General features: G+C 39.8%; 2 protein-coding genes and 2 long non-coding RNA genes across 14 annotated transcripts in view; 2 read left to right on the top strand and 2 right to left on the bottom strand.

Annotated features, from left to right (window-relative positions):
- The first annotated feature begins 12 nt into the window (after nt 1-12).
- On the top strand, nt 13-24,560 carry CCDC57 (coiled-coil domain containing 57). 10 transcript variants are annotated; one of them, XR_012058566.1, is made up of 9 exons: nt 13-690; nt 6,382-6,544; nt 9,412-9,598; nt 10,497-10,597; nt 12,104-12,332; nt 12,992-13,128; nt 16,815-16,875; nt 17,388-17,438; nt 23,785-23,933. XR_012058566.1 is itself a non-coding variant. In XM_072936931.1 (9 exons), the coding sequence occupies exons 1-9, from the start codon at nt 428-430 to the stop codon at nt 22,431-22,433; spliced, it is 1,317 nt and encodes a 438-aa protein (XP_072793032.1). In that variant the 5' UTR covers nt 23-427; the 3' UTR covers nt 22,434-24,022. The 10 variants fall into 10 exon arrangements, 9 of the variants coding, with proteins under 9 accessions (XP_072793035.1, XP_072793036.1, XP_072793032.1 ...); XM_072936931.1 differs by having other exon boundaries at nt 23-690; nt 16,753-16,875; nt 22,371-24,022; XM_072936929.1 differs by having other exon boundaries at nt 27-690; nt 16,753-16,875; nt 17,243-17,438; nt 22,371-24,022.
- Nucleotides 1,804-27,986, bottom strand: LOC140685249 (uncharacterized). Its single transcript, XR_012058567.1, has 2 exons — nt 27,849-27,986; nt 1,804-5,831 (listed from the first exon to the last, which is right to left on the bottom strand). It is a non-coding gene; the product is annotated as an uncharacterized lncRNA (long non-coding RNA).
- On the bottom strand, nt 8,616-16,777 carry LOC140685250 (uncharacterized). The gene is made up of 2 exons (XR_012058568.1): nt 14,991-16,777; nt 8,616-10,068 (listed from the first exon to the last, which is right to left on the bottom strand). It is a non-coding gene; the product is annotated as an uncharacterized lncRNA (long non-coding RNA).
- FASN (fatty acid synthase) overlaps nt 27,105-27,999 on the top strand; it is a 42,369-nt gene continuing 41,474 nt past the window's right edge. The window contains exon 1 of one of the 2 annotated variants that reach the window (XM_030287668.4): nt 27,105-27,876. The gene's annotated coding sequence lies outside the window, so the exon portion shown is untranslated. Of the gene's footprint in view, nt 27,996-27,999 lie in introns of both variants that reach the window. The other variant, XM_030287669.4, reaches the window with a different exon arrangement.

Below are 27,999 nucleotides of genomic sequence, written 5' to 3'. Positions count from 1 at the left end.
AGAATGTATTTATCTGTTCTGCATGATCTCGTGTTGCAGTTGGTCTGAGTTTGTTTTACATGCTTTTTAGTTTTTCACATGATGCAGTAGGAGTGCATAGGAAGTTTGTTCACATCCGTAACAGCTGTACTTGAAAGGAGCAAAGCATCTCCTTCCTGATCTGCGCTAAGGAGAAATTGTTTAAAATAACGTTTTGTTGGATAAACAAAATTTATAGGAAGACAACTGAACAGGAGAATGAGATCTGGGAGTATGGGACAAGTACTAGCTGCGCTTTGGGAGAAGGGGGTCTTACTGAAGGAGACCGGGGCTGCAAAGGAGTGTGCCCGTGCTCACACGATCCAGAGAAGAGGCTGCTGAGAGTAGTGAGCGCGGAACGGAGAGACTCCGAGGAGCAGAAAACACGCTGCCGGGCTCCTGGAAGTGAATGCAAAGCGACGACCTGAGACACAGGAGGGGCGGCAGGCGGGGCCTGGCGCCGCCTCCCCGGGCGAGGCGGAGCGGAGGGGCCGCGCGGGCTGTGCCATGGAGACGGGCCTGCTGCCGGCCCGCGCGGCCCCGCCGCGGCTCCGGAGACGGGAGCGGCCTGCTGCCGGCACCGGGGCGATGTGGAGGTTCGTGCCGTCAGGAGGCGAGTCGTAACTGGGCTTCTCCATCGGGAAGAAGTGCGCTCGCACAGTTGTGCTGCAGGTTGTCCTTCGGAGCTCCCGATGCGTCGCCTGCGCATCTCGCGCCCTTTTCTCTCTCTGGGGCCCCGCTGTTTTTCTGCACCCTTCCTGCTAATGCCCTGTTTTGTCCTGTCCCTAAGTCCAGAGCATTATCTTGTGCTGCTCTCTACTGCTTACATCTAACGGGTTTGACCTCGACGGTCTGCCTGCCATCTGCTCTTTTGCCTCAGAACATCTAACCCTCAGAGCCCTCCAAGGAACCCTTCCTTGTGGGGTCTGCTTCCTGCCAGGCAGTCCTTTGGTCAGCAGTGTTGTCTTCTGCCGACACTCGACACTCGAATGTCTTTTCCCCCCTCTGTGCACTTCAAATTTAATTAATCTTTTTAATTGTGATAGCCATCTGATCTATTTGGAACAACTGTAGCTGAAAGTGTGATACTGAAAGAGCAGATCTCTCAATGTTGCATGTTATAGGCAGGGAGGCAGTACCGTTCATGAATATCCATAATAGTGACTTTTTACAAAATCATCTACTTCTCCTTACCCAAATGAAGAAGATGTTACTTACACTATCTGTGCACGGTAGCATGATTTGAATGTTGCCAACAAAAGTCAGAATATGAAAACACTATTTTAATTAACTTAGGGATAAATGTGAAATCTTGGCCAGCAGGATTCAAAGACCATCAGATCATTGTGTCCTTCAGCATGGTTTGTTCCTCAAACTTGAATTTTTTTTACTTCTTGCATCCAACGATCAGTGACTCATTTTTCGATCCTAGAAAAACTGGAGTTGTCTAGATTGTGAAGAAAAATGTTATTTAAATTATGACATCCTTTAGCACAGAGATATTGCATAGCATTTTCTGGTCTGAAAATCTCTCATTTAAATAGATTAAAGAGACACTATTTGAAAGGCATGCTTGTCCCATTTGTTCTCTGCATTCCTGTGCTTATACAGAAGGGATTCTCTGCAAGCAGTGACACAGAATAATACTGTACAGTGAGAGAAGCTATATTGACTCCAGGGATTTTCCCAAATCTCTGGAGAGACCTGAACAGAATTTTTTTTTTTTAAAGCATCTATACTGCTTAAAAACAATGTTGTTGTTGTTTTTTTCTTGTTTTTACAGAGTTTTTAGTCAGTTAAGAGGCAAATATGGATAATAAAAAATAGGAAGAGGTGGATGTGAAGCAAGTAAAGAGTTTTGCACGTAAAAGCACAGGCTCTCTCTGGTGGTTATTTTCTTTTTAACTAAAAGCAGACAAATTAGACACAGCAGTTAATATTGTTAATAAAAGAGAGGGCTGGACTCATCATACATATCTTGAAGAAAAGACAAATGTGTGCAGCTTGCAGGGTGGAGGGAATAAACACTTATTTCTTGTCCTGTCTGCACATAATTCTTGTTTAATGTAATCACTGTCTTCAGAAATAAGAGTCTCTTGGGGATTATTCTCTACTTAAAATTGTAATTGTTGTAAAATGCTGTATACTGCTGGTTCCAACTACATTTGTAATGTAGAGATGGCTGGGTAAGTTTTAAGTAATTTTTTTTTGTTATTGTGGGTGATCTGAGCAAGACTCTATCAATTACTAAATGATTGATGTTAATGTGGTGTATATGCAAATTCATTTAAAGCCAGTTTAGGAGTTTTACATGGAGCATATCCTTTGGGAATTTGAGTCTCTTAAACCCAGCAATTGCCTCTTTGCCAGACTGAGCTGGATACTGATCACAGAACGGCAGTCATTCTTCTGATCTGCCTTGCCCTTAAGGGTTTGGGGATGAGCAACGAAGGTGGAAAATGTATGTCTAGAGTACACTGAGACGGCATTTCTGATAGACTTGGTTTGTACGCATGAGTGCTGGCTCTAGGATTCAGAACTTCAGGTGAAGTGTAAATTTAAAAGCAAAATCTAACAGAAAGGGAAAGTGAGTATGCATTTAGCTGTTCATTACTCTCCAGTTTTAGTTCAGAGTTTTGTCTTTGTAGGTATTATATGATCAGTCTTATCTTACCAAATGCAATGGTCATTCAGCTACACAAAAACATTGAAATCAAATAGAAGGTTGCAGAACAGCACGATAGCAATATAGGTTTGTTTAGTGTGTGACAGGCTGCAGCAAAACCATTAAGTCTTCAGGGGATTAATGCAGAGCTTTAAAGGTTCAGTGTATCTTTAAAGGACTTACTGGTCTTGGTAGCAGTATCAGCTCCCCAGATTTGTTTGAAATCCTGATGTTACTGGTATTCTTCCACTGGATCGCAGAGAAACTTTTTTATTGATAGCAATTAAAAATATTGGGAGAGGAGGGGAAAAGATACAGAGCTGATTCTATTTTCAAATGTATCTAAAAGATCAAATTTCTGCTGGTCGGCCCTTGTTTTGCAATTTTTTTCTTATGTAACAAAATTTTGAGTAGAGGAGGAACTCAGTTATACTTAAGTGGAGGTCTTGCACTACTTTTCAGCAGATCCTCTGTATTCTGTATGCAACTAACCTTTTGAAGGATTGTCTTGGGTAATAACATCCTGTTATAATTGGTTTCCACTAACTCATGAGGAGAAGATGCTATGGTGCCTGTTTCTTTAGGAAATTACAGCATCCTCTATTTATAGTTACGTGTTTCTGTTCAAAAAATTTTATATGTGGATCCCTCATGCTTTTTAATGTAAATTTATTTTTGTTAGCCCTAAGAATAGTCACATAGGTCACCTGCATGAGGATTATGTGAAGCTGAAACTTCACATGGAGCAAAAGATTCAAGAACTGGAAGACGCTGATGACAAAAATCGGTATAAGAATGTTGGACAAGCAATGTTGTGTTGCTGCAGTGCCATCTAGCAATCATTTTTTCAATTTTATTTTTTTTAATTAGCATGTTTTGGTTTAACATTGCTATAGTTGTATAAACTTTTTTTTTTGTCTATTGTTTTATTTCTCTAAAAATTGATTACATTTGTAATTACAGTTTAGAAAATGATGTCTTGCTTGTGTAGTAGCTATTGTTGACAGCTCCCCCTTGTAAGGAATTGGTAAGAGTGTGTTTAGTAATGTAAGATTTTGTAAGATTATTTTATGTAGTAAGCACACTGCTAAATTTGTTAACCTTGAAACTACAGGAAAGGTAAGCATCTAAAAAGCAGAGGTAGCCTTAGGCAAGATGAATAAATGTACCCTGTTTATCATACTCCTTATTACAAGGTGCTTTTTTTCCCCCTTCTGCTTCTTCTATCCCTATGTTTCACCACAAAAGGTTCACATTACTAATAGTGAAATTTTATCTTCAACTGTGATATCCTAGGGAGGCATTATACCACCTCCTTCTATATAACCAACTTTAAAGAAAAATGAAACTTTCCTTCTTTGTATAAAAATGTATTTGATATCGGAATTCCTTTTATTAATTTACATATGAATGTGTTTAGTCTTTAGAACGAGGGCATTTAATTTTTGTCCTGTCAACCAAACCTATATATAAATGGAAGTAGTTTTGTTAAGCCATTGTGTCTTCTACCCAACACCTGCCAATCCAAGTCTTGCTGCCCTCACATAGTAGTCCTGCTAAAATAATGAATCTTCATCCAGGACTCTCTTTCTCATGGGCTTCCCAAAGACAGTTTTATGAACCTACCTGAAGAAGTATGAGAACCGGAAGAATATTTGATAACTGGCTTGGAAGTTATGGTGCATTGTGTGGTTGAACTGTAATGATAAAGCTGGTTAGCTGCTGTCCACAAGCGTAAAGCTACATCATCTAATACACATGATTTCTCTTACCGCACTGGAGCAGAAAAAAGTTATCTCCACTGTTTATGCTTACAACTAAAGAAGCACATCTTCCATGCTTGCTGCTGGAGCTCCTGCAGTTATCCCCCCTAATCTAACATGATTTTGTATTAATTAGACAAAATCCCTTGTGATCTCATTCTCTTGTTTGCAGTTGTATTTTATCAATTTAATTCATCTAAGTAGCTTCTCTAAAACATTTATTAAAGTACTGTATCAGTTTAGCCACTGGATGGCAGCTCACTGCAACCATTTAGTTTTCTGGAAAATCCATGACTTTTTTATGAACAGTTTTCCATGCACTTACAAAACATAGGTGTTGTGAGGCAAGAATTGCACATTTGTTCAGTGGTATCTTTACTGTTGTCTTTAATTTTCATGTTTTGGAGTAATTTGCAATGTTACTTTGGGGAGAATTTCACAGAAGAATGTACATTCTATAGTACTGTTCTTACTTGGGTTTGAAATGTAAAGTCTTCTAACAGCAGGTGATTTTTTTTTCCCCAAGACTGACAAACAGTATGACTGGTTTTGTTGTTTTACTTTAAATTAAAATTCAATGGCTATAAGGGGAGCAGGATGGGGGGAGGAGAGAAGAAGTTCTATAGTGTCCTGTCTCGCAGCAGCCCTCTTGTCACTTCATCTTCAGAGTGCAAAACATGGTAGTATTTTTCTAGCAACTTTTCAGTAAGGCTGTAGTTTCTTGAGTCTTCAGTAGTTCTGCAAGTATGCACTTTAAAGGCCTCTTGACTGCAGCCAAAACGTTCCTTTCTAATAGTACTGAATTGTTTTGCTTGACTTAAAAAGCTTAGACTAGTGAATGATGTACCTTTAAGTTGTTTTCATGCGATTTCACAGAGACTATTTCTTATACTGTTTCTATTGTCATTCTGCAAAACCAGAGGGAAACAGTTAAATTTTTTTCACCAGTAGATCCATTTGTATATGCGTGTGCACATTAGAAGATGGATGTCCTTGCAGGTTATAGTAGATTGTACACTATAATCTGAAATGAACAGGGTTTATGCCTTTATTAATGTTCAGCTCACCCCTGCTGTTGTAGCTTTTTCCCAGTAGCTGAAGGGTGAGAAGGGGTGCAGAGCCTGTCCCTGGCAACTGTCCCTGGAGTCTCTGGCACACTGGTAGCTGGAGGTGTAGAGGTGTGCAGTCTGAATCTGAAGTCCCAGCAGACTGTCCTCTCTCCTTTCCTCCTGGCACACTGGTAGCAGAAGGGTGAAGGGACCACTGGGGTCTGTTGCTGAAGTCCAGCAGCAGCTGTCCCGTCTCCTTCCCTCCTGGCAACACCAGGAAGATATGCTCCTTTGTTCCTGCTTCCCACAGCCCAGTCCAGTCTGGTCCTCTGCAGGCTATGGTGACAGGTTAAACACAGACTAGAGATGTGGTTCCCTTTTCCCCAACCAGCACACCCATCCAGCCCCCTCCACTGTGCCCAGCCTTCCATTTTAGGGGTGTTTTTTATCCCCAAAACCCCCTCCCATGATTCCACTGGATTATTTTGCATCCAGGTCCTAGTGTGGGTGCAGGGTGTAGGTGATCCCCAGGAGCAATTAGCTAATTAATTTCAATGTCAGTACGTAGCCCAAGCCAAGTGTCCCAGCCAGGCTACTTTGTTCATAACAGATACTTTAAAAAGTATCTATTTAGATAATACAGATTAGATATATATTTTATAGATATGTAGCTATATAGAGAGATAATATAGATTAGATTAATTATATATTAGATTATTATAGATAATATAGACAGATAAAATAGAACAAGGAAAGATGTGGACAGTAAACAAAGCTGGATCAAACTAAACAAAACCAGACCCAAACAAAATAACCAAAAAATATCCACAAAACATCCTTAGCATTTATTCTGCTGAAATCAACAACTTTGCTCTGTGTATCATAGGTCTAAACAACAACTGGCTCTAGCAGCTGAGCGAGAATGGATTCTGAAACAGAGTAATATGCAAACAGAACTTAACTGGCAGCAGCTTTGTGAGAATGCTGAATGTAATTGGTATCAGAAATCAGAGGATCCAACATGCAGCCTATGTTCATCAAGAGAGGAGGTGAGAATTTCCAATTAACACTGTTTAAGAGTCATCTATTGCATAAAGAGCTATGGAGTCTTCCCACCATGGTGTTTTTCAGGGAAATATGTCTTCAGCTTTCTTTCAAAAATCTTAAAACAGTAATTCTGTATTGTGTACAGCAGTTCATCACATGTATTTTATCAGAGATCAGATTAATTTTCATGAACAATCCCTAATAGTGGCATTTTCTCTCATTCCATGTAATCAAGTTGGCTTGAGAGATGTTTTTCATTTGCCATAGAAGAAAGATGTCTCTTAGAGCAGCCCAAGGGCAGAAAGAATTTCAGATCCCAGTACCACTTGACAAGGGAACAATATTAGTCCTGAAAAGCTCTTGGGTATTTTTGTGTGGAAAAAAAAACCTATTTTGTGTAATGTAAAAACTTCAGCTTCTGAAAAATTAAATACATGTTTATTGTTTAGAGACTATTAGACAATAGTCTAACAATTCTCAATGCCCAGTTGTGCTAAATTCACAGGTACAGAGGAAACACTTGTTTCTGAAGTTCCTAGCATTTAGTCTAGTGTTTTATCATCATCTTTCCAAATGATTCATAGGCATCAATAGCTGTAGCATGTGAACACGTGAGAGAGATAAATCAGCATTTTCCATTTTACATGAAGAACATAAGAAACATTTTAAAATCTTTGCAGACACACGTAGAATGAAGAAACAGCAAAAGTAAATAATATTGGGACCCTAGTATTCTGGTCTTTATATGCCATTGGTCCTACCAGGTATTTTTTCCTGAAAATGGTGCTGGAATTTCAAGTGACCAGAAAATGTGTTTTCCAATCAATGTTGTGTTTTCTAGATATTGTCCATTGTCCAGGTTATGTGGGTGTAGTCCATACACTCCTTCCCTTTTTTTGGCTTAGTAGAGGGCATCCAACTTCTTTAGGTTTGCCTGGGGTCTGGTTTTTGGTTTGGTTTGGTTGGTTGGTTGGTAGGTTTTTTGATTTTTTCCCCCTGGAATTTTCTTCCCATTTGTTGTCAGGGAGATGGTGAATGGACATCGATCCACAGACAAAACACGTGGCCCTGGCACACCATTGTAATGGTTCTGGGGGAGTGGGAGAAGCGGGGGGGAGTGCAGTTATTCTGGCAGTTTCTTAGCTGCGAGTGGGCATCTTTGCCCTGCTGGAAGCAGAGACCGCCGGCTTCTGAGTGTGTTGCTTGCGAGAGAGAAAGGGAGAGAAAGGAACCCTGCCAGGGCCGAGAGGCCCGCACAGTCCCAGTCCCGGTGCGTGCCCGGGGAAGTCGCTCCCCCGGCCCCGTCCCGCAACCGCCGCTCGGACGGGCCGTGAAGCTGAGGCAGCGCGTCCGCCGGACCTCTTCTCTGTCCGGTCGTGGGACATGGCGGTAAAGCCCTGCTGCCCTTCCCAGCGTGTACCGGCTGCCCTTAGCGATGCCGAAGACCGATCACTGCTGGCGTGGTGCCTGGGGGGTTCAACCCTTCTTCCCTCTCTTTGCTCTGAGCCGCCGTCACCACTGGGGAGGTCCCGATCTCGCTGGTGAAGCCGCCCAGAGTCACTGCAGCCTACAGCGCCCCTTGCCGGTTGTCGTCGTAACTACACCAAAGGGGAAATGCTTGATGGGCGGATAAAGGCTGTCAGTAGGTTTTCTTCTCCTCGTGGCTGTTCGTTTTGTGTTGTTTTATTTATATATAGTCTAGTAAAGTGTCGGAACTCAAAATGTCCCTCAGACATTTTCAGAGGTTCCAGGCCTTGGTCAGAAGCATTTTAGACCCTGGCAAACAGCAGAAAACAGCTGTGATTTTGAGTTTGAACCATGGAATGAATTACCAACTTTAAAGGTGGAACAAGCAGTCACAGAGGGTTAGATGATATAGTAAAAGTAGTCACAAATTAGAGGGTAAAGTTTTTTAGTGTTGTACAGGGGGGTTTTAACACCTGTACAGGGGGGTTTTACCTTGTACAGGGGGGTCAGGAGTTCTAAGATGGAGGAAAGTGGGCCTGATCCTGTTCTTCCTCCTTCTTCTTCCTTACCTCCATGTTCTTGGTGATGTTGGCATTTTTCTATTGGTTTAGGCTAGGGACACACTATTCAACGTAGATGATAGATATTGGCACATTATTGTAAATATAGTACACGTAATTTCTTGTATATAATGTTTGTACCATCCCACTGAGGGGCAGAGCCCCGCACACTGCCCTGCAGGACAGACCTGCGGCAGGGCAGCAGAACATGTTATAGATAAGCAAAAATAAACAACCTTGAAACCAGCACAGACGAACTATGGCTTCTTCTTTGGCAACGGGGCAGAAAGACAGAGACTTTCTACAATCTCAGAATCACCAATACCCACAGATTCCGACAGTAAAGAACTGTTATTCTTTTTTCTATATCTTTGCGTGGAAGCCCCGTAATTTCGAATTCATAATAATTTGGAGGGAGGGGGTGATCTTTCCATTCTTCCATTCCAGGGATATTCCCATCTTCCTTGAGAAATATCTCTCTTTTAAACCAGGACAATGTTATTGTCAACAGATGATCTCCAATGGCACTTTCAAGAATTTGACAAGTCAGAAAGGGGACTGCTGTTGAGCCCATAAGTTCCTTTGAGGAGAGGGTTTACTTGCACATGGAAAAGAGATAAACCACATCCCCATGTGTACCTCCTGCTATGATGTTCTCAGTACAGCACATTCTTTCCCTGGCAAATCCTCAATAAACAAACATTTATTCTCCTTCCATGGTACTTTTCTCCCACATATGTTCATGGGTTGAAAGTATTAGGATCTGTGTGTGTGGTGGTGTGGAGAGAATATGTGTTGCTTATTAATGAAGGGGTTTTTTGTCTTGTACTTTTATTTTCCAGATATTTCAGCATGATGATGAAAGTTCTTTGTGCAAATATAACGCTGCTTTGGAAATAAAAAAGCTGCAGGAACAGAATGCCAACCTTCGGGCTGCTATTGCACAAATGAGGGAAGAAATGGAGAGTCTTAATGAGCAGATGTTGTCTTCTGTTCCTCAAACAGAAGACAGACAGCTTGCAGAGCAAGGTGAAACTCTTGGCAAAGAACTTTAAATTCAGTTAAGGAAGTGTAGGAGTCATGGTCAAAACCATGAAGGCTACCATACACAAGAACAAAGTAGTCTGAGATTCTGTATTACAAATTACTACAAAGTAATTATTAGTGAAAAGAAACACACACACACTCTAAGTCACTACAAAATTACCACTAGAAAAGCAATCATGTATATATTTTGCGAGACTGAAGCAATTATATGTATATTTCAAGTTATGACAGAATTCCTAATAGTGAAGCCAGTATGCAGAATCACAGAATGGCTCAGATTGCAAGGGATTTTTAAAGATCTCCTGGTCCAAACCCCCTTGCCATGGGGGTTTGCAGTCCATTTACAGTATATCTACTGAAGTGGTGTACAAAAGGAGGTTCAGGGGGAACTTACCACTATCTACAAGGACCTGAAAGGGAGTTGTCGTGACGTGGAGATCAGTCTCTGTTTCCTAGTAATAAGCAATAGGACAACAGAAATTACCTCAAGTTATGCCAGAGGAGGTTTAGATTGGATTTTTTAAAATTAAATATTAAATAATTAAATATTAAAAATTTCTTTTTGAAAAGACTTATTAAAGCATTGGCACAGGCTGCCCAGGGAAATGGTTGAATCACCATCCCTGGAGATGTTTAAAAGACATGTATGTGTGTGTGGACATTTGAAGACGTGGTTTAGTGGAGGACTTGGCAGTGTTAGATCACTGGTTTCACTAGATGATTTTTAAAGGCCTTTTCCAACCTAAATCTATGGTTTTATATTTCTGTAACTAGACAAATTAGACATTTATATGCATGAGACAGTGTTCTGAAGCAGCTCTTGCTATGAAAGCCTAAACTCTATAAATACACATACATTCATATTATACTCCTCTTTTAGGTTCATTGAGCACAAACAAAATTTCAACTGGGACCACACTAAGCAACACCAAAATCTGTTCAACTATGCTGGATTGTATAGTAAACCCAGACACAGAAGAGGTATGTTGAGGTTTAAACTACCTAAAAATATCTGTATCTTTGTGCATGTGTGTGTAATTAAATACCTAATGTATTCTTTTTGTTTGAGTAAATATTATAAACTGAAGTAATATGTACTTATGTGATGGGTGAGATGAGAGCCAGCAAAGATTTTTTTACCCAAACTTATTCTTTCTAGGATATAAATTTTGACTAGTCATCCCTTGGCACAAGTCACTTCTGATCTTCCAAGCTGGTCTTGGGGTTTTTTCCCACTTGCAAAGGCTTAAGCTACTGTGTATCACTGCTTCAGGTTTTAGTTTGTAAATCCATAGTCTTTTTTTTTTTTTTTTTTTTTTTTTTTTTTTTTTTTTTTTTTAATGCCGAGTGCAACTTGGTATGACTAGGAGAAAGTACCAAGCTCCAGTGCTGTCTTGGAGTGCTTACCTCCCACAAAGGAAGAACTCACTGGGTGTGGGACTTTTTACTCTGTTCAAGAGTTAACAAGCATCAATCCCACTGTGTTATTTTAAAGAGTAAGAAGAACAATATCAGCATTAAAGTGACAGTGACATATCTTAGCAACAAATAATAATGGAATTGAAAACTGGGACAAATATCTAACACTATGTAGGGAGTAAGTCACTTTATGTTCTTCTCTTCCTGTCTCCCAGCAATATCATGACATGATGAAGAGTCTGAAATAAGACAGTTTAAAAAACAATTTTAAAAGTCAGGGTTTTCTAATTGTCATCTGTAAGATCTGCCAGTATCAGTTTCTTGCTTTAATCTTACTGTTAAAACCCACCTGTAACCATCTAAATTCAAGAAAATTGAAATAATAGCTAAGTAATAGATAAGCATGAGAGGTCCTGATTGAAAAGATAAGAGCTTTAAAAATTGAAACAATGGTTGTCTGTTCAGTGAATTATGACTATTTAAATGGCTATCAAAAAGTCTCCTCTGCGGGGGCTGGAAGAAGACAGTATATAAGTCTTGAAAAATAAGGATGCAATCTTTTGGGTATATACCTTACCATTATGTGTATGTGCCAGTGGACTCAGGTTGCCAAAGTCAAAACAGATTGTAGAATCTTTACTTTGCAGTAAATGTTTTAAGTTGTATCTACCCGTTTTGTTTGTATGTACAAATGATTAAACAATGTACTCAATGATTAAACAAAGGTTTTGTAGCAGATTGCTATTTGGTATAAAGAGCTTTTTTCCACATTTTATCTTAAAATTAAGTGCTTTACAGTTATATAGTGTTTATCCTATGTGTATTATTTTGCACTTACAGTTGACAATATCTGTGGGAATGTCTGAGGCTGTTAGAGTGTCTTGCTTCACAGTTTAATTTGCCTTGTACTGCTAACAAAATCTTGAAAATGGGACTTAAAAACTGGACTGTAGCTTTCAATTTTACACTTTTTCTTCAACTGATCTCTCATGAGTATTTGTACAAATCTCTGAACCTGCAGACCTCACTTTCAAAATATTCATTATAAGCACTGTCTGTTTTATTTAGTGGCCAGAACCCAAAGTTCGTGAAGAAAACATGGTAAATTTTGGACAACAGCTACCTGATGTAGGTACTGGTATTTGTTGTCAATATAATGTCAAACACACTCTACAAGGAATGCAAAATAAACTCAAGGAAGCAGCAAGAAAAATTTCAATTCTGAGCCAAGAGAAGCGTCAGCTGATTGAAATGGGAAACAGACTCGGGGCAGAACTTGGAATGGTGTTAAAGGAAGGTAAATTTATTCTAAAGAAAAGTACTAGCTTATATATTTAGAATAAAACGGACAAGAAATTAGTTCATCCTTTGAGCTGGAGAAAGCTAGGCTTCATTATTGAAAAACTATGCTGGACCTGACTGATCCTTGATCTACATAGCTCATGTGAGACTGTGGCACTAATCCTTGCAAGTAAGATTATCCTGTGATAGGAGATGCTAAGACAGCACAAGAGTCTATGTAATGACTTCTGTTGATAAACATCTTAGAGGAAGAGCTCCCTGGTGCCTAGAAGTCAGTGTGGGAACTGGAACTTTAAGACTTTGTTTATGAGCAGAAAAGGGGTAATGTATCTCTTGGAATAAAAACTAACACTTTAGGAAAGTGGAAGAGAAAGCAGAATCAGTTTACTGTAGGGTAAACTTGAATTAAGACTATATATAATGTAAAAAGATTTCACTGTAGATATCTAAGTTCCATGCATAGTTTTTCTGGCAATTAAATAAAGGGAAGAAAGCACAAGGCCCATTTCTGCATAGAATTGAAGCTATTTGTGATGAGAAGGCCTGTGTTCTGTGGTTCATTTATTATCTGCTGTAAACACTTGCTGGAAATGCAATAAGGTTGACAAAATATCAACAAAGAATGCCTTCCTCAGTATATTCTCTCCTTTATAGGAGTCTGGCATCCTGTTAGCTCTAAACACTGCACAGTTTGTATTGCCTCTGGTAGTCTTCTTCCAAGAGAACTTGTCAAAAGAACACAGTGTCAGCTATCAGTTCTAAAGCATCTACAGCACAGACTCACAACACAGGTAATTATATGCTGCTTGAAATTTAGCAATAATAAGCCATTAAGCCAGTTCTAATTCCATGAATATAACCTAAATTTCTGCATTTAAATTACTCTGAGTTTAGCTCAAATCTATCTTTGCAAGATTCCATAGAATCATTTCATATTTGGAGCTGGAAGCAAGCCATGAGGATCTTTGCATCCTGATGTCACACAGGATAACCTAGAAGTTAAGCCATTTAAGTTGGGGGCATTATCCCAAATGTTTTTTGAACACAGAAAGGCCTGGGGCCATGATCATGCCCTGGGAGATTGTTGTACTACTTGACCACCCTCTCAGGGAAGAATTGTCTGAATTTTCCCTGATGCAGATTTAAGCCATTCCTCCACATCACTGGACACCAATACTTCCTACTTTTCTTGCCCATCATGGAAGGAAGTTATAGAGGGCAATGAGGTCACCTGCCAGCCTTCTCTTTTTTAAGCTGAAGAAGCCAAGTATCCACTCCTCATAAATCTAGCCATCTAATCTTATCACTATCTTTGGACTTTTTTTTTTCACCTCCTTTGGACCTTTTTATAATATTTCTGTATTTTTATCATATTGTGAAGCCAAAAATGCACATAGTACTTGAGGTAAAGCCATATCAATGCTGAGCACAGCGGGACATTCACTTCTTTTGGCCAGTTAGCTGTGCTATGCTTAACACACTGAGGACACAGCTGGCACTCCTGGCCACCAGGGTACACTGTTGACTCATGCTGAGTTTGCCAACAATCAAAACCCCCAGATCCCTTTCTTCAGGGCTGACCTTCAGCCTTTAATCCCTCAAATGTATACAGACATCTATGCCTATAGTCCCAGGTACAGAATACACTTTTTTTGCTCTCATTAAATTTCATGCAGTTGGTGATTACCAAGCGTTCCAGTCTATCAAGGTCTCTTTGTAAGGTCTGTCTACCCAGAAGGGAATCAATGAGTCCTTCTCATTTAGTATCATCAGCCAATTTAATGCACACTCAACTCATATTTCCAGGTCATTTATCTAGAGACAGGAGAGAACTGACCCTAAAATTGAGCCCTGGCAAACACCATTAGTGACTGGCCACAATCCAGATGGTTCCCCATAATGTAAAGGTTTTGGGACTTCAAATGTAATGTTTTTAAACATGATCTTCCACCAAGGTATTTCAGAAACACATGTATTTATGCAGTGTAAATACAATAGTAAATTACAAATTTCATAAGGCTTAGTTTTAACTAAGCAAGAAAGGCTGTTTGAAGGATTTGCACTGTTCTAACATAACATTGCATATGTTCTAACATAAACTTTAAAATAATTAATTAGTTCCAAATACTCACAGTGGTGGGATTTTAAAGCACCCATGTCCAAATGACTGTAATAGCACCTTTTCCATATATCAAAGTAGCATATGTAGTTAACGTGTCTCATACATTTTATAATTAAAATGCAACCTTTAAAAATTAAATTGCGGCTTTTATCAGAGAGACTAATGAATAAATCCTGGCTTCCCTATTAGTTAGTGGCAGACCTCCCAGTTAACTTCAATAATCAGGATTTCACTATGTATTTTATTTAATTGATCAGCAGATTTGTTCCTGTGAGGATTGAGTCAGAGCAGCTGACTGCTTTGGTAGTTTTGAAGGCAGCAAACAGTGTTCTTTTAGAAAGGGTGAGGTTGTTGCTCTGAGGTATAAAACTCCAGTAGAATTATTAACCAAGTTTAGCTGGGGAAACACTTCCTCTGGGAACCACTCTCGGCAAGTTGTTCCAGAGTTTGGTCACCCTCGCAATAAAGAAGGCTGTCATTTGATTGGGGTTTTCTTTCCCCTTATACTTACCCGAGGTGTCCTGTACTTACTTTTTTGCTCATTGTCACTTGATCTTCCACTATATACCACCGAGAAGACTCCAATCATCTTTATCTCCTTCTAACATCCTCATCAGATGCTCATACATGTTGAAAAGATCACTCTTTATCTCTTCTGGAGGCTGGTGTGGCCAGCTGCCCAACCTCTTCTACGTCAGATGTTCCAATTCATTGATCATCTTCTTGGCTGTTTGCTATTTTGTGGAATGCCTCAGCATGCTTGTGGATATATATTTTTTCCTGTGTGCTTGTGATCATCTCATTAACCTATAGTCACAAGCCTGGCATCCTTTGTTCACTTGAACTTTCAGTTCTTTGTTTCAGAAATAGTGATCTGTTTATTAAACGTTAACACTGGAAATAATTTTTACAAAGGAAATTCGGGTTCAGCAAAGTAGATGAGGAGACCTCTTGTAACCTGTTTGTATCATCTGTGAACTGCTGGAATTGAGGTCTGAAAAAGATTTGCTAAATGCTTATACCAAACATACATAAAAGTGACTTCCAGATTTGGGCAAAATAACCAAAATTCAAAACCACTATTTTTTTCCTTTTCCTCCTCTTTTAATTATTCTTTCTTTCATAGCTTACCTTAGAACTTAGCTGACTCTCAAATTAAGATGAAAAATACTCATATCCATCCATCCCAGTCTTCTCTTGCCTTATTTTTAATCAGCAAGATCCTGTTTCTAGTTTTCTACATACCTTGTGTCTCCCATGTTCTGTTAAAAATCATTAAAGATTATTCTTGCTTTTGTAAGAATAAATAGATTTTTAAAATACAGTATGACTATGGCACTTGGAGAGGTAGAGTTTGACTGTGACTTTCCAGATGGTGAGCTAAATTCTAAGAGTAGAAATTCAACCTCTTCAGCTGATGGGTTGCTTGGAGGTCATGGCTGAAGTGGCTGTCATTGAGAATCTTTCCACCTCTGGAACCTTTGAGTTCATCATTTGTCTAGACTGGAAAGGATAGCCCTTCTTACATCCAAACTATCCCAGACTGCTCTTTACTCAGAATATATCTGCTGAGGCTCCAGCTCCTACACAAAAGCTGAGCTCCAGCTTGACTTGCGAAAGACTTCTATTATTCTAGTTTAGGTGTTTTTATTCTAGGTGATCTTCTTACTGGCCAGGCTACATTTGCTCCCTCATTCCAATATCTTCATCCATATAAAAAGCCAAGATAATTTATTACTGTCACAGATACAGGAATTTTACTGTCAATTACTTTATGTAATGGGATTATTTAGTCTTAAATATATAGCAAAAGACTTCAATGGTTATTTGCATCTCCTTAGATAGGGCTGAAGCACTTTGCTTTTCATCATATCTCACTTTAGTTGCTACAAGTTGAAAGTTGTTGAAACTTTGGGAGGTAAATTAGTTTATTTTGGCTGCTGATGATTTACTTTTCCATAGCTGCTTTATTTTAGTTGGGGTTATAGGTATTGTTTTGGAGTTTTTCTTCTGTAATTTAATCACAGGAAAATACAAAAGTGAAAAGGACCCTAACGATATAAGCTTGAGCAACAAGCAAGGTGATAGTAACAGCACCAGCAAATGTAGATATTGAACAGATTTGATACTAGGTTTATTATAAAGGTGGTTTGGACCTGTTGATCTGAAGAGAACATAATTTTGTTTAATATTATTTATAACTGATTATTGTAAATCTTGCAGTGTAACAGCAAACTGAGCTGTAAGGATGTTAGCTTTAGGGTCCATATGTTAATGTAATATTTCACATTAGGAGCTGCAGTGCACAAGGCAACAGCATCCTTCAAGGCTGTCTTCTCTTACTGCCTGCCCTAGCTTGAAGGAAGAAGAAGCTCCAAGCAGCTGTGGAGAAGAAACAGAATTACCATCCAGTGAGGTACAGTGCAGTTTTATGATCAGTATAATTCACCTTCATTTGGCTTTTTCAATTTAAATTGCTCAACAGTCATCTCCTTGAAGACTTAAAAACCTATGTCTTTTTTAAATTATGCATTGTTCCTGTACAAAATCATATTTGTTAATGCTAAATAAACTAGGGTTTCTCAATCACTGCCATGATGTTGTAATTAATCTTCTTGTACTAACTTTCAAAATTAAAAATAATAATTTTATTTTGTCTTGCCTCTTGCTGAAGCCCTCTTTCTTTCCAAGTCCAAGATGCCACTATGAAATGTAACCAATTTTCTGATATGTTTGATGTGAAAAGTATGTATGTCTGTAAGACTGTGTTTGAATTTGAACAGGTTTGGATAGATTTCTCTATTGAAAATCATGGGCCAGATACATCCACAAAGATTGTTCAAACTCAGCTGCTCAGTCAGAGTCCTAATCATGTCCAGCAGGTTCAGCTTTCTTCATCTAGAACGCATAATTTCTGTCAAATTTTAGATACGGGACCAAGCCTTTTTCTACTCAGTCCTCAGAAGAACACCAGCCAGGGTAAGCCTGCTTTGTAAAGCAGTCACAATATTTGACTCTTCTGGAAGTGTGGAATTAGGGTGGGTTCTGTCATCGTTCACTAATTCTTTTACATACTGCTCCTGTTGTTACAGTCCTATGATCAGAATCTGAATGAGTTACTTGAAGGGAATTTCATAGTTGCCAGTAGAAGTAAGAATTAAGAGGAATGTCTATATAGCTGTCTGGTATAAATGCCATCATTGCAAATAGTTCTTCACTTTTATTAAGTACTCCTGTAAAATGCAAATTCTGTTCTGATGTAGTCTAAAACTTAGCTGGGGCAGATATAGAAGTGTCTGAGAACTGCACACTTCATGTGTTGACAAGTGACTCTTAGATCAAATTGTAATTTGCAAGTCCTTGCTTAATTGGTGGTTTTTTGGCTGGTTTATAGCTATAATACTGCTTAGAGTGCTAAGATCTAAAAGCCAAAGGTGACATCACAGGCATAATGGTGGTATATGCTATGGGGATTCCCTACAATTTTATAGTCCACAGCAACAAGTTGGAATGGGAAAAAATAGAAGCAGGCACAAATTTTTATATGTGAGACAGTGTCCAGTCTTTACATATGAGACAGTTGTCAGGGTTAGGATGACAGGAGAAGGTAAAACCTAGGTCATAGACTGAACATGAATTAGTGTTACACTTCCACAAAAATCACCACATGTTCTTGGAAATTTTAGCAAGAGAGCCATTTGTAAGATATATGCAGTAAATTGTAGCCTCTTTACAGGGCAAGTTTTTAAGGAACTTTTTAATGGCATCTATTATGTTGAGCAGTGTATTGCAGCTTAATGTTACATATTTCAAACTGTTGGTCTGTTCATAAAATAATCCTTCATTGGCTAAATTTTGGGAAATTAACACCTGCTGTAGATAGGACAAAAAAATAATGGACTTACATTATAATATCGGAAAAATTTTAGGGATAGATAATAGTGGACAGTGTTCCCTAGAGGGATTGCAGACTTTTCTTTATAAAAGATAATTATAAATAGGCAAACATTTCTCCAGAATGTTCCAGTAAAAATGGGTTTTGTTTAGTTTTTTTTTTTTTTTAATAAGAGGTGTAGCTTTCAGTAAGTTATTTCTCAAAGTGCTGTAGGGCTTATGTGAATTGACTGGGCTTTTTGCCTTGATATTATTTTCATCATCATCATTATTCCTGAGATCTGACAGTATCTGTATAGCAATATGGCAGCCATTTAGACTATTCAAATGAGATGTATTACCATTACATAGATATGCATATGCGATTAATCACATACAGATTGCAAGAACAAGAATGCAATCACTGGATTAAGGGAAGTGATTTGTTCCCCTAAAGTTGATACTTGAAAGGCCACTGTGTCCACCTTTGGAACCTCTTGTACAAAAGTGTGACAAACTGGAGGCCAGTGGAGAGCCACTAAATGGCTGAGGCATGGAAACACATTACACAAGAAGAGGTTTAGAGAACTGGGTGGTTCAGTGTGGAAAGAGTAGGTGAGTGGTCTGATTGATGCTTTTTAACTACCCACTGAGGGGATTTTGGAGAAGATAGAACCAGACTTAGAGATGCACAGTTAAAAGTGGCAATGGATACAAGTTGTGTCAAGATATATTCTGAGCAGGGAGTGATAAGCACTGTGACATTTCACCCACAGATCCTATCCAGCCTATATTACATCTATTTTTAAACCAGTGTATGGAGGCAATGAACCGCCTTTAGTAGCTCACAAGAAAAAATAATACTTAAAAGGGCTTTCAAAATGAAGAGTAGATTATAAGTGTATTTATTCACAACAGCAGTGCATTGCAGGGACAAAGTAACATGCATTGACAGACCTGTAGGACTGGAATGGACAGTGGAGTAGTGGAATAGTGCTGACACTCATGATTCACGTGCTTTTTTTTGTGAGGCTAGGACTGAAATAGGAAGAGTATTTCAGGCCAGGCCTATATTGACAGGATAAGCAAAAGGATGTCTTTGAAACATTACTGATAGCACCATGCAGTTTTGTGCTGTTGTATGTCTGATGCAACAGCTTTGGCAGCCTTACAAGGACATAAGTTTCTTAATATCTAGAAATTTCCAGCCACTGTTGCAAAACTTGTAGATTTTTGGGGATCTAGAAATAGCAAAAGGGACAGAGGATACTGCCAACGTGGAACAAGTGAAATGTGAATCAATAAGGGATAATATTTTCCTAAGTCCAAGTTTAATTTGATCTCTGCATCCAGATTTATATGAGGCATAGAAGAGTGGAACTTCTTACTCAAACATGCAGGCCCTGAAATACTGCATTGCAAGAATACAATTTTTAAACACTCTATTTTGCTGCTTAGCTTTTTCCTCCAGGAAAAGGTGTCCTTAATTCCACTGGACTGAATTCTGTATTTCAGAAAAAAAATTCTATGAAAGTAAAATCTTTCCCGTTTTTGGAACAACATCACCTTAGAAGCATTAGATACAAAATTTTTAAATTCTGCTTCTGATTTTTAGCAGAGGCTTGTATTATTTTTCAGGCCTGAGCTGTGGAAATGAATTTAATATTTCCTGTTTAAAACCATTCACTTGAATTTAATATAGTCATCAAATACATTGTTACAATGGATAGAACTGTCATTGAGACAGAGTGACTTGGAACTGGGCTTTCAGGTACAAGTGACGCACACAGAGACTTGGAAGCTCAGTGACATAAAATGATTTGCAGCAGAGCACACAAGTTAGTTTGCTTATTCAAACCTTTTTTTTTTTTTCCAAGTTCAACTCTGTCCAAATTGGTAACACCAGTAGATGTGTTTTGTGGGAATTTCTGGTGAAACAGAATTGTAGCTTGAAAATTATTTTTCTGAACCTGTTGAACAGTTTCAAAATGGTTGGCAGGTCAAGTAAGCCTTGCAATTTGCTGTATTTCCAACATATTCCAATGCAGTGACTAAATGTGTTTTGAAGAGTTAATGACTACCTCTTAATTACTGGACTGTTATATACTTTATTTATTTCACCATCAAATTCAGACCTTGTGTAAGCTTCCAATCAAGTCAGAAGGCTACGAGATATTTTAATTTTCTTTCTCCTTACTCTACCTGCTAATTTTCAGTTTACTGTAGAAATTAGATGGATTTCATAGCTTGGATGTTAATTCTGAGGATACTTACTAGTTTTTCAGAGAGGAAAAAAGCAAACAGCACCTATTGAAGTTTAGCTGTAATACTGCATTTAGCATGAAGCCTGTACTGTGAAGGGTTCTGTGAGGTACTGTGTGAAAAGCTCCTTATCAGCTCCAATCAGCTATCCTTGGGTTAGCAGAGGCTGGGGTCAATGCAGGGGGAATAAGGGTGTAAGGCAAGCTGTCCCCCCCACTAGTCAATTGATTTATATATATTTAGTGTAGATTAAACTTTGTGTTTTCAAGTCCTACAATACATTTTTGAGAAACCCCACCAACACAAGTATTCAGAACCGTGTCCTCAGTTTAATAACTTGGGCTTACATTGTAGCCTAACAAAGAACAGGAGTGAGCTGCTTGAACTTAGATAGGGGAGGTTCTTGTACTGTAATTCTCACTATAACTTGCAAAGCTCTGTTGTCTGAAATTCCACACTTCATGGATCAAAAATTATCTTAAGTGTTTCCATGCTAGACAGAATTTCAACAGCTTTGACATCACTGACAGGTCTAAGAGCAATCCATGTTGGTAAAAAGCTGGCCGGAGAAAGAATCTGGTAAAATATTAACAAACAGAAACAGTGCTCTGGCTCTGGCTTCATTCCAGCTCCAATCAGAGAACAACTCATGATCTGTTTTCTGTGTTACGTAAAACTTCATCTTTGAAGTGTTTCACAAATATTAGCTAATGCCCTAGTATGTTTTCTTTATTTCTATGTTCTTCTCCTGAATAGGAACTTTGAGTTGGTGTTCCTTCAGAAGCCCTGATAGCCATAAGCAAATATCCAGTGACAAATTTCTTAAATGAAACTTCCATCTGAGGAAATTTCAGTTTGCCTCTACAGCATGTGTGCATATATCTCTTTTATCCTGAGGAAAAAAAAAATCTATGAATGTTCATTTCTGACAGAAGTTAGCACACATCAAATGGAAGATATGTTAAGCATTTCAATACACTAAATATTTAGTTCAATTTTCAAAAGCAGCTTAAGTGCTTAGCTATGATCTTGCTCGCTCTGCTTGCCATGGTCACTTCTGAAATTAAGTTGCAGGCTTGTAAATTAGGTGTGTTTTTTCATTGGTGTGCAAACCAAGCTACTACATTTAAATAGTATTTCCAATTTTTCTGGTATTGATTCTTTATGTTTTCCTAATTTTTGGAACTAACCTTACAAGTTTGTGGTGGTTGGTTTTAAATTTCTGTGTTTGTACACATTTTTGACAGTCCAAAACTTAAAAATAGCCATGTAGAATGCTTGTGTTCTGTGTTGTGTTATTCCAAATACCTAACTAAGTAGCCTTTACTAGTTACAACTATAGTTTCTCTACTAATGACAGGAGACGAGCATACAGAAGTCTTCACAGGAAGGGATGCATGTCATGCATTGGTGCTTGGTTACTTTGCCTTTGGAATTATACAATTAGGGCTTCCCACATTAATTTCTGAAAGTCATCCCTTTGAGTGAATACAAAAGGCCCTTGAAAACTGAGTATTTTAAAAAACAGACTGTCTGTAAGCAGTGTTAACTGTGTGCTATGGAGCACTGGATCTGCTCATTCCTGTTATTTAGACCACGAACAAGAAGTAATATTGTTCAGCTGCTGTTCTCGTTCAAGACAGTAATCTTTGAAGCAATACCTTTCAGACACTGCTGCCTGCACTTTTCTAAATGGCTGATGTTGTGAAATTCTGCTTTCTTATCTGCCAGATGTGGTAGAGATATTCTAATGATTAAAGTCCATTTCCCATGCAGGAAAATACACCCAATGATCTTCATGGGCTCAAGCATCCTCTTCCATACCTTCTACATCTGTAGAAAGCCACTAGGTGGCAAGCTGGACAACAGGATTTCGCATCCACAGCTCAAGAGTCCACTGAGCTTTTGTCACCAAGCTGATTCAGTGCAGAGATCACACACTCGAGTGAACAGCTGGTTCAAGCTAAGCCATTGTATAAAAATTATTTTGAAAAGTATCATGTTTTGACATAAGCCACAGTGTCATGCTTTGCATCGAGCTATAAACCTTCAATCAATCAATCAATTCATTCTGTTTCAGGAACATGTAGTATTTCCTTTGATGTAGAATTTTGTTTAGGCTTTCAACCATGTTAAATTGACTTTGAAAATTTACCTTCTCCTACTAGTAACTGATCTTTGTCAATTTGTGCGCCTTTAATTCTTGCTGTGATTGAGTAGTATCTGGGACTGCAGACTATGATGCTTATAAAATTAAACTAGTACAGAATACTGTAGTGTGTGTCATTACAGGTTTATTATTACTACTTCTGCTGTCTGCTTTGTCTCTCCATAGAAAATCTGATGTTACAGTCTCAATGCCTTGAAAAATAAGGGTTAAGTGGCTGGAGCCAAACACCTGTAAATATTACCTATAGTTTACAGTGAATAATGTGATTGAACAGTTCCATGTCAAACCATGACATTTACCTAAAGAAACCTGTGATAAGACTGAAGTTCAGTTAGTTGGAGATAATGGTTTTTGAAGAATTATGTGAGAACTGCAAGATGGACTCTGACTGGTATTAGGACCAGACCCACTGCTTCCTAAACGAAGATGTTTCTTTTTGAGTTAGTCCTTTCTGGAAAGAGAGGGATTTTAGACAACAAAACCGAATATTTACATACTAAATGTTTTCCTAAGTGAAAGAAGATTGAAAAAAGACCCAAAAGATAATGGCAGTAATGCAGCTTTGTAAAGCGAACAGACTTACCTCTTGAGTCTTTTATATCATGCATATCCAAACACATTTTCTCAAAATGGAGAGAAGGGTAAACTTGTAAAATATGATGCTTTAAAACAGCTGAACAGATAGGTAGTGCTTGACTTGAACTGTTAACACTGACCTTCCAGATGTCTTCCTCTTTTAAGCAGTCTGATGCTAATGGAGAATGAACATGTACAGATGAAGTGAGGATTGAGCAGAATCCTCAAAAATCCTGTGTTATACCATCAGCATGGCAAGCCTTAATGAACTGTTCTGGGCTTCTATGTACAGAAATGGTCCTGATAATATAAGATTTTGACAATGTGGCATTATGGCAGCAGTATATTTAGAAGAAAAGAGTAAACCAGCTCTCTTCAACTATCCAATCTCATAACTGAATACAAACATAACCAAAGTATTTTTCTGTCTGTTTTTTTGAGCAGGGGAGTTTGAAGTTGTACATTCGATCAAGCAATCTGAAGAACCTCAGCAAAATGTCAAAGCCAAGGATAAATGTGAAGCATCAGCTGAAGATTTGACAGTCAGAGGAGCAAGGCTGGAAGTTCAGCAGAAACTAAAATCCAGGAGTTTATCTTGTGCTCATCTATTAAAACCAAAAATCTCTTATAGCATGGCAAAAATACGCAATTATAATATTAAAGACTAATTTCTATGTTGTCACATAGGTTCTTTACACATTTGCTGTTAACTTACTTGGACATCTCTGTATCGGGTCTAATTGTCAGACTCAGTTTTGTATGTCAGGTTGAGATATTTGCAGCCAGAAGAGAGAACAGATAGCCTGTTTCATACAGTGAGGCCTAAAATAAAGGGTTAATCTGTGTACATTATGAGGTTACAGTCTTCACTGTTAATACAGATTTATTTTAATTATATATGTTAAGATTTTCTTGCATCATGAATTTAGAAATGCTCAGTAACATATAGGTAAAGCCTTGTGCCTTCAGGCAGGACTTGCAGGACTTCAGCAGATGTTTTGTTGAGAAACTGTAGATGTGATTTAAGCTTAGAAGTGGGATGCCTCAACCTACTTGTTTTCTAAATAATGCAACCGTTAATCCTGTGGAGCTTTCTACTTGATAGAAAAGGGTTTAAAAATATTGCATCTGAGTCTGTATTATTTCTCATCTTCTGTAGCTCTTTCCACTTGTTCAGAGAGCATGAAAGAATATAAAATTAAATTTCTATTGTCACACCAGTGATTGTATTTTCCCTTGACAAGAGATTGTATGGACTTCAAAGCAGTGAGAAACACTGCTACAGTATTAGAATCATAGACAGACAATATTAGAATAACACAGACATGTAAGAAATAAGTCTTAAAACAGATGAAACTAAAGGAAAACTTGAATGAGTTGTGATGTAAGAAAGGATAGCTCTGTAGTAATGATCATGCCAGGACACTAATACAAGCAGTCAGTGTATTTTTGTAGCATTTCCAGAAATGCTGAGCTGTCCTGGGATATTAGAGATGAATTTTCATATAAGTAAAGGAAATGCACATTAAAAATTCAATTAAAAACTTTTAATTGTGGGGATGGTCAAGCACTGGAACAGATTGCCTGGATGAGTTATGAAATCTCTGTCTATGGAGATACTCAAAACTCAACTGGACATGGGCCTGGCCAGACTGTTCCAGCTGACCCTTGAGTTGAGGGCTTGGACTAAGTGATGGCAAGAGAGGTACCTTCCAATCTAAGAGATTCTGTGATTCTGCAAGTGGTATCGCTGAAGTGAATAATACTTACCAGTTGCTGCTAAATATATAAAATGTAAAAAGGGTAAACAAAGGAAGAGAGGCATTTATCCATGAGTGTCTTTTCTTTATGGAGCGTTTTTTTATAGAAAGGCTTTCATTATACTCTTTGCCAGGAGGTGTTCTCTTCAGCACCTGATAATGTGGTAATAATCCATTTGAGAATTTGAATAATTATTTTCTACTATCTACTGAAAATATTTTGCTTTAGTGCAAAGGTGCAGTGTTATAATCAGATGCTAAATCTGCATGACATTTCGTGAGATGTTGTTAAGCCAATATAAGGCCTGAGAGACCTTGTCAGCTTCTTTCTAAACATTTGCATTACTTGAAAATCCTGTCATTGGATTCAACATTGTTCATGAGCCAGGACAACATGATGCACTCCCTTGAACCAGGCCCTGAATGAGTTCTTTCTGTAGCACAAAGCATAGTGGTACAGGAATTTTGGCCCAGATCACAACAGTTAAAGCACTCACTGCTTATTTCTAAAACTCAGTGTGTATATTCCAGGTTTTATAATAGCTGTAGATCATCCTGAAATTTATTTTGTTATTTACATGTTTAATATTGACCTACGGAGATGCACAATATTTCGGTAGTATGTGATTCTGTGCATGTGTTAAAAGCAGCATAAAAGAGCAGTATATTCCATGATATTTCTCTTTATTCCTTACACTGTGGGTGTAAGCTGATGGGCTGCAGACTTCAGAAACGCTTTTGTGTATGTTTGTATGCAGGTTTCTATGGGATTTTTTGTTTGTTTGTTTGCTTGTTTGAGGGTTTTCTGGTTTTGGTTTTTTTTTTGGGGGGGGGTTGGTGTTTTTTTGGGGGTTGTGTTTTGTGATTTTTTTTTTTGTGGTTATTTGTTTACTCCCCCTCCCATGTCAACTGGCATGCCTGTTCATGCAGACCTCTTGCCAGTAACGAAGCTTTAATTTATTCAGTTTCCCTGAGAAACAGGTTTCCTTAAGTCAACTGTAGGTAAGGAAAGATGATATCTGGGTTGTTTCATTTTATTTTACTTGTGGTGGAAAAAAAAGTAGTTCAGTTATTGTACATTTGTTTCAGAGTACTTCTGAAAACATAGCATGTAAGTATGAAAATTAACAAAATATGCATAATAATAAATCAAATGGACATACTGCATGGAGCGGTTGTGCTAAGGATACTAAATACAGCAGGAAAATAGATTTCTCTTATGAGCAAAATATTTAACAAACTGGGCACTGATTTCTAAGAAGCAGATTAGAAGAGTGGCAGCAAGGTACTACTGTGTATACTATTGAATTGTACAAAGAAAGGAATGCGTACAAAGAAGAGAATTCAGGTAGATCACAGAGTACTAAAAAGGTAAAAGAAGATATTTTTTATTGTTGTCCTTATCAAAGGGTTAAAAACCTGTTATGTTGAGGAATGTATAGATAAAGGCAAAAGGTCTGTCCCGAGAAGGTCTAAATGGAGTTGTGTTGCAAAGCGGCAGTGCAAGTGCTGCCCGGGACTGGGGCCTCTGCCAGAGCCAGTTCAAAGCCATGAAGAAGAGACAAAGCGGGGGACTTTCTTGCATCCCCGTGTTCAAGCCCACATTTGCCGACCGAAAGGCTTTTTTGTTTCGGAGTGGCAGTCGTAGGGAATGCAGAAGAAAATTCAGATTCGCTACTGTTCGGGTTTAACTGAAGGTGTGCAAGTTACAGGGAAAGTGGATGAGAGGTGCCCGCACGCAGAACGATCCGCCCCGTTCCGCTGGAAAGGGGGGTGTAGCAGGGGCACGGCGGGGAGGGAACCTCTGGCGCCCGCCCCCCGCCTCCGGACTCGCTCTGCTGCCGCCAGTCGAGGCGGCGCGACGGGCCTGGGCACGGGGCAGCGCATCCCTGGCCGGCGTGCCTGCTGCCCTGTGGTAACCCCGGGACCGCGCTCCGCCGGGGTGAACGACCGCCACCGCCGGAGAGCGACGGGCGCTGCTCGCTCTGCCGGCGGCCGCAGCCACCCCTCAGCCGTCACCACATCGCCTTATCGCTTAGCGACACCGCGCGGGCCCCGCGATTGGCAGGGCCGCGCCCCCGCCCACGTGCCCCTTCCTCCGCATTGGGTGCCGTCCCGGGATTGCGCGTCCGGCCCCGCGTCCTTTCTCTTTGTGCGCCGCGGGTGCTGCGCGATCCAACCGCGCTTGGACCGGTGCCCACGGCGCCCTCGCCTCAGTCGCCGAGCCACGGTGCCGGCACGGCGCGGTCGTACGCCCCACGGTGTACCTACCCGCGGGGAGGTGGGAGAGGGACACGACAAGGTCCGCGCCCACGGGGGGGTCGGCGCTGCCCAGTCCCCGGCCAAGCCAGGCCAAAGCCAGGCACGCCCGCAGCGCCTAGCCTTTCCCGGCCTCCAGTACAGGGCGGGCGGGGCGCGAGAGCTTGGCCCCGTGCCGCGGGCAAGCGGGCCCGCCTGTGTCCGCCCCGGCCTGGCCAGGGCCCCCTCCTCCCGTGGAGTGGCTCCGGCGGGCAGGGGCTGGCATCATCCCGGGTCTGACCGGGGCAGCCCTGCCCCGACTCTCATTGGACTGCGGCGAGGCGTAAACTGTCAGCCCATGTGGCGTGGCCGCTGGAGGTGGCGACTGCTTAAATAGGGGTGGGAGCTAGAGGGAGATAGTGAGGAGAGCGCGGAGTATCGGCAGAGCACAGCCCAGTACCAGCCGCCGCAGCATCTCGATCCCGCACTGAGGTGACGACAGAATCTTACCGACACGAAGCCATCCGCACTTCTGCAGGTATCGGCGGGACAGCGGGTGCGGCGTAGTCAGGAGAGCGGCAGCTTCTGCTCCAGGTTCCACGGGCCGCTGCTCCCCGCGGGTGCGCTGGGGAGGCTCCATCTTGCTCTTTACGCCGGGTAG

This window comes from Taeniopygia guttata, chromosome 18 (assembly GCF_048771995.1).
Source record: "Taeniopygia guttata chromosome 18, bTaeGut7.mat, whole genome shotgun sequence".
Taxonomy (NCBI): Eukaryota; Metazoa; Chordata; class Aves; order Passeriformes; family Estrildidae; genus Taeniopygia; species Taeniopygia guttata.
Note: the sequence above shows the minus strand (reverse complement) of the source record. Positions and strands in the feature narration are given on the sequence as shown.